This window comes from Castanea sativa, chromosome 9 (genome assembly GCF_040712315.1).
Source record: "Castanea sativa cultivar Marrone di Chiusa Pesio chromosome 9, ASM4071231v1".
Taxonomy (NCBI): Eukaryota; Viridiplantae; Streptophyta; class Magnoliopsida; order Fagales; family Fagaceae; genus Castanea; species Castanea sativa.
In genome coordinates this window covers 24,137,366-24,148,337 of record NC_134021.1, presented here as the reverse complement: position 1 = coordinate 24,148,337, position 10,972 = coordinate 24,137,366, and the positions used below count along the sequence as shown (strand labels likewise).

At 35.3% G+C, this 10,972-nt stretch overlaps 1 protein-coding gene and 2 pseudogenes across 1 annotated transcript; all 3 read right to left on the bottom strand.

Moving 5' to 3' along the window:
- Positions 1 to 599: 599 nt before the first annotated feature.
- On the bottom strand, positions 600 to 2,304 carry LOC142608945 (dirigent protein 2-like; annotated as a pseudogene).
- A 1,679-nt stretch (positions 2,305 to 3,983) lies between these two features.
- Positions 3,984 to 4,821, bottom strand: LOC142611152 (dirigent protein 22-like). Its single transcript, XM_075783202.1, has one exon. The coding sequence runs from the start codon at positions 4,775 to 4,777 to the stop codon at positions 4,190 to 4,192; it is 588 nt and encodes a 195-aa protein (XP_075639317.1). The 5' UTR covers positions 4,778 to 4,821; the 3' UTR covers positions 3,984 to 4,189.
- Positions 4,822 to 8,123: 3,302 nt separating this feature from the next.
- On the bottom strand, positions 8,124 to 10,471 carry LOC142609341 (dirigent protein 22-like; annotated as a pseudogene).
- Between the last annotated feature and the right edge of the window lie 501 nt (positions 10,472 to 10,972).

Below are 10,972 nucleotides of genomic sequence, written 5' to 3'. Positions count from 1 at the left end.
AACTACCTAATAATCACATAACTTTTGTCCTAGTTATAGTCTACCCAAAATAAAAACAAAGATAAAGCCTAGGTCTACATATCCAAAGAAACTAAATTCGAAGGCTAGGTTACGAAATGGGAAGGTGTTAGGCACCCATTCCGCCCAGACAGTTTGGTCTTCTAGACTCTTGTAACCATTGTACCACTTTTATGCATGACATGAATGATATGTTGCACATATGAACAAAACTAAGTTGAATTTGAGTCATACGAAAGTGAATTCGGTGCAAGAAGTTGAATTTGGTGTTGCAGTGGAAGATGGAGAAGATGCTAAAGACGAAAGTGCAGAGAACAAAGAGGAGGAAGAGGAAGAGGAAAGGGAGGTCTTTGAAGGATCTGGGAGAGTGGTTGTACGTGATTTGAAGGTACTGTGTGGGATTGGAGTCCTGAAAAAGGAGAGAAGTTGTGAGAATAAAAAACTTTTTTTTTTTACAATCCAGCTACAATGAGCTTGTATTGATAAAAGCTCACTGTAGCAGTATGTCAAAAATTTTGCCATTTAAAATCTTTGATGGAGTGGATTTTTTGTTGTTGTTGTGTGTGTTTTGATGGTAAAATTTAGCATATAGCCTTTTTAGCATCCTTAATGGAAATGCTCTTGGTAACAAACATGTAACTCCTAGCCTGAGCATACCCACGTGCAAACCAGAAAGCACCACTCCCACCAACATTGGCATCTCCCTCACTGTGGACGAGATAACATCTCTCCTAACATACTAAGAGTGCTACCTTTATACTTTCCCTACGTGAAAACCAAGCTCAACACCATTAACAGCACTGCTTCACTCCGCGCCGCTAAGGCATAAATTCCTTGTGCTCTTCTACAACTTTCGAGGTATTTTCGGGCAAGATCACTAAGGGTCATCAATCACAAACACAGCTCCAAACTATGTTGAGGACGTGTCGGTTGTGGCAGACTGGGCAACTCGTACAACACTAGGTTTGGTGCCACTAAGAATTAATGTCCTGGGTTGCACCGACACGCCATTTTTGGCATCGTGTCGATGTCCGACACGTATCGGACACCGGAACCAGTACGATTCGCCGGACTCCGGTGTCCAAGCAGTGTCTTTTTTTTTTTTTTTTTTTTTTTTTTTTTTTTTTTTTTTTTTTTTTTTTTTTTTTTCGCTTCTCCGACACGGCGCCGACATGGCTCCGACGCAGCGCCGACACGTCCGACACGCCAGCAGTGAAAAAAAAAAAAAAAAAGAGAGAAGAAAATCACAGATTCTCAAGTTAGACCGAAACAACAAGTTAGACCGAAACCCACCTCTCAGATTCTCAATTTCTCACTTCTCAACCCACCCACCCTCCCTCTGACCTCTGCCCGCTGCTGCTACCGCTGCCATTGCCCTATGTCCATCGCCGGAGCTAGATCGGGCAGATCGGCGAGCTCCATAGACGTCGCCGCCGTGCACTGTCCCTTCCGATCTCTCTCTCTCTCGGTGTGGACGTCAGGTCCGACCTCTTTTCTTTAAGCTTCTCTTTGTTTTGTTTTTTTTTTCTTTTTTCTTTTAGATATTTGGCCATTTGGTAACGTTTGGGTCATTGGGTGAATGGGTTACTTACAACGTGCTTTTTTTTTTTAATCCCACTCACTGTCACTGCGTGAGAGTGGGATATAATGTAACGTTTATGTTGTTACTGTCATTATGTGCCAAATATAATATTGTTAATTATTACTGTCATATAATATAATATTGTTATTGCTATAGTTTTATTAATTTATTAAAGTTAAACTTAAATATTGTAGATGATTTTACTAAAATAAATACTAAAAGTATAAATTGAAAATGAATATTGTAGCTTTTGAATGTAGCCTATTTAAACTTTTGGTTTGTACTCTAAACATTTTACGTGTATTATTGTACTACTTTGAGTATTAGTTTACTTATTTGTAGTTCTTACATAATTTAAATTCTAGACATAAACGTATTTTATGTCTAAAAATATTTAAAAATATGCCTAAATATAAAATTTAATTAATTATTTAATTGCCGTGTCCACGCTGTGTCGTGTCTTTGTTTTTCAAAAATTGCCGTATCGCCGTATCAGTGTCCGTGTCGTGTCCGTGTCCGTGTCCGTGCATCATAGTTAATGTCATGGAAGTAGGAGTGGAAGTGGGTTAGCTTCTAAGTCCTAGTGATGAAGGTGATAGATTTCGAGAGAAAACTGGTGTTTCTGTAGTGACATAGGTTGAGAAGAAGAAAATAGCAAAGGATATGAGTAAAGTGGAATCGGGCTTTGAGATGGTTTTGGCCATGGTGGGGAGAAAAGTTCGTAGTATTTTGGAGAGAAAACAAGGGTTTGTGTCTGTAGACTCTGTACCTTCAAACATAATCTTATAATAGAGAAGCTTTGACAAAATTAATGTAGCAGTTCAAGAACTGTTAACATACGCAACTAACAGAGTAAATTTACCAACGAGACACTAAACAAATTAATTGGTAATTGAAAACCAAAAATTCATCGACACCAATCAGAATCGCTAAACTGACAACATTAACTCAGGAAAGTGCGATTAATAAGTTAATACAGGATTAGATAACATCAATGCAAAACCAAAATGTACTTGGCTATTTAGATATGCAATGCACAACCAACGAGACACTAAACAAATTAATTGGTGATTGAAAACCTAAAATTCATCGACACCAATCAGAATTGCTAACCAAATTACATAAAATAAGGGGGCAATTAATAATTTAATACAGGATAAGATAACATGTGAGCAAAACCAAAAATATTAAATTTCTAAAGTCAAAGATGACCTACCCACTAATTTAATGAAAGAAGTGGCCTTAAGCTCAGGACCGTGCGATTGCCATTAGAGATCGAGCAGATAGTTCCTCGTCCAAATATGTGTTCATCACAAAAAGAAGAATATGTTAATGATGATGATGATATAAAGGGCCAAATATATGTTCGTACGTTGAATTCCCTATCATATCTTTAATTAAAAAAAATTAAAAGAACCAATTTCCATATAAATGTCAGAAAAAGGCAAAGAGAGAGATACGAAATCACTGTTTTTTTTATATACAACCTTATTTACCCTATATATTGAAATTTGTCCACCCTAAGCAAAAATTGTCGGCTACATGCATGTTGCTTGTTACTAGATCAAAGCATACATAATCTACAGCCTAGACATCATTAGCGAAGATGGAAATTGAGAGGGACAATGCAGTTCTAGGCTTCTAGGTCTAGCTGCTCTTTCTCCAATCACTCTCACAAAGAGGCAAAAGAGGAAGAAACGCACAGGAGCATGTAAAGAGTTTTTCCTGTCATCACTTTAATTTTTCTTAATGTTACAAAATATTTAAAGGATCAATGTGGATGGTAGGGCTGTGCTCACAAATGGTAAACCTAATGGGTCAATTTGTGAGACCTAATTGGGCCAAGATGGGTCTAATTTCTCACATCTCCCACTTTCATATAGTGGAGTGGAACACTACTCATCATACATCTCTTGTGCTACTCTAAATTATACTCACATTGGTAACTTAGTAGTGCAATCAACGATCATACCTACTGTGAGCGTCGTGAAAGAATTTAAATAATCAAAAGAAAATAATAATAATTTTTTCACTATTTATCTTATTTAAGTTTCTTTAAAGTTGGAAATTGTATATTTCGATCTTACTTATCGAGTGAAAGTGGAGAAATTTAAACTATTGTAATAGACATTGATAGTCTGTGAGAAGAACAGAGCAATGGGCTAATGGTCAAACATGTTGAATGAACCTAAATTTAGAATAAAAAAGGTTGAACTTGATTGGAAGAAAATAAAAAATAGAAATTTCAAAATTTTCTATAGACCATTATTCTGTTTTAAATATGATAATTTAGACATGAGTAACAAAAAATTCAATAGACCAATCTCAAATTAAAACCATTGTGGCCTCCGAAATATATTTGTTATAAATTAAGCATCTTCCAAATTTTTGTTCTGTAAAGTTCTGGTTGGATTATTAAAGCATCTTTCACAAAATCAAACGTTCCCAATTATCTGATAATACATTCAGCCACCGGTATTTTATTCTTCACTTAAAAAAATAAAGAAAGAAAAAACAAAAACAAAAACAAAAAAATTATGAATAGCCAAGTAACATGTGAATGGCTCAATAAACATGTTCTGGCTCAAATCAATAATGTAAGACATAGACATTGTACTCCACAACAGCATCCCCAGATTTGGTATCAAACGTGTAAGTCTTGGCCTGAGCATACCCACGAGCAAACCGGAAAACACCACTCCCACCAACGATAGGCATCTCCCTAATAGTCGAGAATACAGTGTTTCTCCCTAACACACTAAGAGTGCTACCATTATACTCTCCCTCTGTGAAAGCAAAATTCATCACCATTAGCAACGCTGCTTCACTCTGCGACGCCAAGGTATAAATTCCTTGTGCATGTCCAACAACTTTGGAGGTATTTTCTGGGAGGAGAGTCAGCAGGTCATCGATCACCGCCACGGCTCCAAACCCCGTTGCAGATTTGTTTGTTGTGGCAGCTTGTGCAACTCGTACAGCAGTAGGTTTGGGGCCACTGAGAATGTCATGGAAGTAGAAGTGGAGGTGGCTTAGCTTCTGTTGATTAAGTCCAAGTGATGAAGGAGGTAAATTTTTAGAGAAAACAGGTGCTTCACCTGCGATGACATAGCTTGAGAAGAAGAAAATGGTGAAGAGCATGAATAAAATGGATGTGGGTTTTGAGAGGGTTTTGGCCATGGTTGGGAGACAAGTACGTAGTATTTTGGAGAAGAAGCTAAAGTTAAATCTCTGTAAAGTTTATCATTATGGGTATGAATCATTTGTTTATATAATAGAGAAGCGTGAAAATATTAATACATATAGCAGTTCCAACAACTAAATATTAGCATACGCAACTGACCGAGTAAATTAGTGTTGTTTTTTTTGGCAACAATAAAATATGTAATACACAATCATTGACATGCACGGATTCCCATTAATTCAAGGGCTAACGTCTTTTATTCTAGAATAATGCATTTAGAGCATTCCCATCACGAGGTATGAATATTGGTATTTGGTGTGTCAAATTGGTAATGCTCTTTAGTACTATCTCAGTTGGTGGTGAATATGCCCAACCAACGCAGAACTGATCTAAAGGAATCACTAACCAAACCACATAAAATGAGGGGGTCAATAAAACGCAATTAACTTAATAGTATAGTATCAAATTTACAAGTCAAATTGGTGACCCCTACCCACTAATTTAATGAAAGGGTCAGTGGCTCTCAGGATCGTGCAAAAGCGGATTATTAGAGAGCAGATGGTTCTTCATAAGATAGAAGGACCAATTCATCGTAAAAAAGAAGAAGAAGAAGAAGAAGTAGGAGATGATGACTAGAAATCACAGATATGGGTACAGGTACAATACAATTACATGAATAATTTTTGAAAAATTATAATATAAAATGGCTGATACGACAGTATGACATAGATAGAACATAAGTGTGGCACCTTAAATAAAGTGTCCATACTTCCTAGTTAAAATGATGATAAAGGTCCAAAAATCTATCTAAGTTCAGTTTAATCATAGCCTCATCAAACTCCATCAATGGTTTAATGCTATTAATAAAATTCAGAATAAAAGGACCTATTATATATTCCTTAATCATCAAATCAGCATTCAAACAAACATGCATATTGTAAGTGGAAGCTAGAACCAAGAACAGACCTATATTTGATGTTGTTTGTTGCCCCCATTATTATCAGAGTCCATGACCAATTGCAAGCTACATTACTTGGAGGGAGGGGGGCATGGTCCCAAATTTTGAAAAAAATGTATTTATCTCTTAAGAATATATATATATATATATATATATATATATATATATATATATATATTTAAAAGTTTTGGCTTTGGTCTCCTAAAAATTATGAATTTCTTTAGCTCAAAGGGGAAAAATGTTAAATAAATATTTTAAATATTGAAGAGATTTAAACTTTTAACGTAACGCCATCTAATAACTAGAATAAAGTATAAGCATATTATGGAAGTGGAAATTAACAATACAAATATCTATTTTTTATAGTAAAATTTTATTTTGTCCCCCACCAAGAAAAACCGTCAAGTTCTGCCCAAAGAGAGAATGCAATTCTAGGTGCTCTTTCACTACTTACTCGTCTCTATTCTCAATTAATCAAGCATATGTAATATGAAATACATGCTATGATGAAGTTTTCTTCTCGAGAAGAGCATATATGTCTAAACCCAATATTGTACTTAATGACAATTAAAGTTAATCATGTTTTTAAATTCAACCATTTGGCTAAATTGGCCAATGCCTTAATAACAATTAAAGTCAAACATGTGTTTAAATTGTCCAATGCCTTTACAACAATCAAATTCAATCATGTGACTTATTAGGCAATGCAAACACATGGTTGAATTTAATTTTTTTTTTTTTTTTTTTTTAAAAAAAAAAACCTAAATGTGTGTTTGGGTAAAGTATTTGGAGACAAGATTTGGGGAGAAGCCAAAATTTGATGAAGGAATTTATCAAACCCTTTTTTGGTGACCTTCTCAAAGGAAATTGCATTTGCACATGGAATATTTTGTCAGGGTTTGGGGGTCGCAAATTCAGGTTTCAAACCCTATATCTCATTAGATATAATTTCATAAATGAAAGATACATGCGACTTCATATTTCTTGGGCATGCCTTTGACAATTCTACAATCTTCAGATTAAAATCTCTCTCTCTCTCTCTCTCTTTCTCTCTCTCTCTCTCTCTCTGTGTTTTTATACTATTTTCTGCTCTCTGATTTTTGCTTTTACCTTGATTGGCCTGCAGTTTTATTCCATGGTGTCAAACTCAAATATGATCTACACGAGCCACTCCCCAAATTAAAATTCATGTTTTTGTAAGCAATAGAACCAACTAATACATCTTCAAACCCATGCTAAGTTGTCGAGGCATGCCACCTGTTCAACTAAATGCCTCATAAAATTCTGGTCTCATGGATCACCTAATTCAAATGACATTTAAGAAACTATACCTAATAAATTTGGCCCTAAACTTTAATGATAAGTATAGTTTATCGTCAAATCAAAAAATAGATGGCCAATTTAAATCAAGTTTTCACTTTACATCCCACATAGAAATAAAAATTCTATATTTTAAATCTTACTTATTGAGGGGAAATAAATAGTGATAGTCTGTGAGAAGAACATAACAATGGTCAACCATTTTTTCTTTATTAGAATGGTCAACCATACATGTTAAATGAACCTAATTGAAAGAAAATATAAATAGTCTTGTCAAAAAAATTTATATAATTATTCAATTTTAAATCTTTTAATTTAGACATGATTAACAAAAATCTCAATAGAAAAATCTCAAATTAAAACCATAGTAGCCTCCAAAATATGTTATAAAGCATCTTCTAAGTTATGTTATTTATTACCCTCATTGGATATTATCAAATGAGACAAACAAGCATTATTAGGGTTGTCCACTTACTCGAGAAACCCAACCCGCTAGAAGGGTCCCGAACCTAAACCAAAAATCAATCTATTGGGTGACTGTGACGATCGACGGCGGGTCTTTGCAAGTAAATCAAATTCAAACCAATCTGACATATTATCACTATTAAATTGTGTTGTTTTCTGTTGATACGTTGGTTTCTCCACTAAATGTAGTGATATTATAGTTAGATTCGGTGACATCTCTATTAGATCAAACCAGATCTTGACCAATTTTTAAAAGATTTAAGGACGAGATCCATCAGATCTCTACCAGAAATTAATTAGATCTCCTCCATGACCCGGTGGTCTCAAACAATCTAGGGAATTATGAAGCTGTAGTGGTCAATGACCTATATGGCCACAATTGGCGGATGGCATGATTGTAGACTCGAGTTGATCAGGTCGAGTAATAGTTTGACCCTAAACCCGACCCCAACCGACTTGTGAATAACCCAACGCATTATATATCTGTCACAAAATTATACATCCCCAATTATCTGACAATACATTTGACCATTGGTATTTTATTTCCACCTAAAAAAAAAAAATAAAAAACACAAATGGTCAAGTAACATGTGTATGGCTCAATAGTGTAAGACATAGACATCAAACTCCAAAATAGCGTACTTAGTTTTGGCATCAAACATGTTAGTCCTGGCCTAAGCATACCCACGTGCAAACCGAAAAACACCACTCCCACCAATTATTGGCATCTCTCTCACGGTGGACAAGACAGCGTCTCTCCCTAACACACTAATGGCATGTTTGGAAGTTAAAAAAAGGAGGAAGAGTGGAGTAAAGGAAGGGAGAGTAATTCAATTACCTTGTTTCGAAGTTTTTTAAAGAATGAGAGAGAGGAGTTTGGAGGGGTTTCAACTACCTCTAACCCCTCATTTTTAATTCCCCCAAATTGGAGAGATTTGGAGGGTGAGTAGAGTAGATAAATTATTGACCAAATGAATTCTCTAATTTACCCTTTCTAAATTAACAAAATTACAAACCAATTATATAAATAGTCTTTATAAGTTTTCTGAGAAAATTTAACACTACAAATGACAAATCTTCCCAGTGCTTTCTTACAAACCAAACACAATTTCTACTAAATTTAGTATCTTTACAGTTTCTATCCAATATTTTCTCAGCAACCAAACAGAAAAAAGAAACCCAAAACTGAATACTACACAAAGTCTCTAATTGAATAGATCCAACGATCCAATACCCAAATCCAAAACTCACTTTTTCTCTCTCTTCCTCACACGCACATATGCCTTATCACCATCATTTCTTCAAGATTTAGGCCTCGATTCTAGGGTTTCAAATTAAGATTTGATCCGAACTTTCCGGGAAAATTTATATATTTTTTTCATAGAGATTTGCTATGGCTAACGAGAAGATCGACAATCAAGATCGCGTGAACCAATACGACAGCGAGGAATATGAAGACTCCTCCTCCTCCTTGTTGATGTCGTTGTGCGGTGTTGGATCCGGAGCGAGTTTGAGCGGTTCATGGGAGAACAACAAGTCAAGGAGCGAGATTGGGCTAACGAAGCATCTGACGGATATTCTCGTGGACAAAGGGGACAGTCCGGACGAAGATCTATTGCTTCAGTAGAGCTCAAAAACTATTTGGTTGCTCAGAAAATTTTTGAATTCTAATTTTACTTTTGGATGCCATATGATAGACTGAGGTGGAGCTAGTATTTTGTTTGGTTGGTGAGAAATGCAAGGAAATTGTAGAAATTTATGAAGGATTTTTATTTTTATTATTTTTAGGTAATAAAAATTATTTTATAATAATTAATAGTAGTTTTATATTTTTATTAGTGGTATTTGATGGAATGAAAATGTTAATTAAATAATTATTTAATCTAACAAATTAATCATAGACCAATGTTGCAAATCCATTTTCAAATAGGGGTAAATTTGTCTATTTAAATTATTTTCTCTCTTTTTCATTCTAATTTTTAAAACATCAAAACAAGAGAAATGACTAATTACTCCCTTCTCCTTTACTAATTTTAAAAACATCCAAACAAGGTGGAGAATAATCACACTTCACTACTCTCTTCTCCTCTACTCCCCTCCCTCTCTAAACTTCCAAACGGGCAATAAGAGTGCTACCGTTATACTTTCCCTCCGTGAAAGCCAAGTTCAACAACATTAACAACGCTGCTTCACTTTGCGCCGCTAAGGCATAAATTCCCTGTGCTCTTCCTACAACTTTCGAGGTATTATCGGGCAGGATCGTCAAAGGGTCATCAATCACATACACAGCTCCAAACGACGTCGAGGAAGTGTCGGTTGTGGCAGCCTGGCAACTCGTACAGCAGTAGGTTTGGTGCTAGTAATAATGTCATGGAAGTAGAAGTGGAAGTGGCATAGCTTCTTTTGCTTAAGTCCTAGTGATGAAGGAGACAGATTTAGAGAGAAAACGGGTGTTTCTGCAGTGACATAGGTTGAGAAGAAGAAAACAGCAAAGGATATGAGTAAAGTGGAAGTGGGCTTTTGTTACGCGCAAAAGAAGTGGAGTTTCTGTTACAGATTTTAACGTTATGCTTGCTGCAGAATATTTGGATGTTTGCTTAATTTTAGGATTAGAATAAGTTGTTGCATAATATTAGGATTAATTGCATTTGTATTTGCATTTTAGTAGGATAAGGGATTTTGTTTATCAAGTGTTTGGGGGGTAACAGCTAGTGGAGCTAGTGTTTGAGTTTTATTAGGATAGTTTGTTCCTAAAATGCAGCGCTTATCTTGTATAAAAGGAGCAGTAGTTTATTTGAATAAAATGATTATGTAGAGTAATCTGTAGAGGTCAAGGATTCCTCGATCAATCCTAATTTCTTTTTAGTGTTTATCCAATATCCATTAATTATCAAAATAGGTAAAGGTCAAGTCTTGTATGTACCAGCTTTGAGATGGTTTTGGCCATGGTGGGGAGAAAAGTTCGAAGTGTTTTGGTGAAGAAACAAGGGTTTGTCTGAAAACTCTGTACCTTCAAACATAATCTTATAATAGAGAAGCTTTGACAAAATTAATGTAGCAGTTCAAGAACTGCTGACATACGCAGCTAACCGAGTAAATTTACCAATTTAATATGCAATGCACAACCAACGAGACACTAAACAAATTAATTGGTAATTGAAAACCTAAAATTCATAGACACCAATCAGAATTGCTAACCAAATTACATAAAATAAGGGGGCAACTAATAATTTAATACATGATTAGATATCATGTGAGCAAAACCAAAACATATTAAATTTCTAAAGTCAAAGGTGACCTACCCACTAATTTAATGAAAGAAGTGGCCTTAGTTCAGGATCGTGCGCTTGCCATTAGAGATCTAGCAGATAGTTCCTCGTCCAAATATGTGTTCATCACAAAAAGAAGAACATGATAATAATGATGATGATATAAAGGGCCACATATC

Coding starts and splice junctions, on each gene's coding strand:
- LOC142611152 (XM_075783202.1), bottom strand. CDS start 4,777: ATGGCCAAAACCCTCTCAAAACCCACATCCATTTTATTCATGCTCTTC.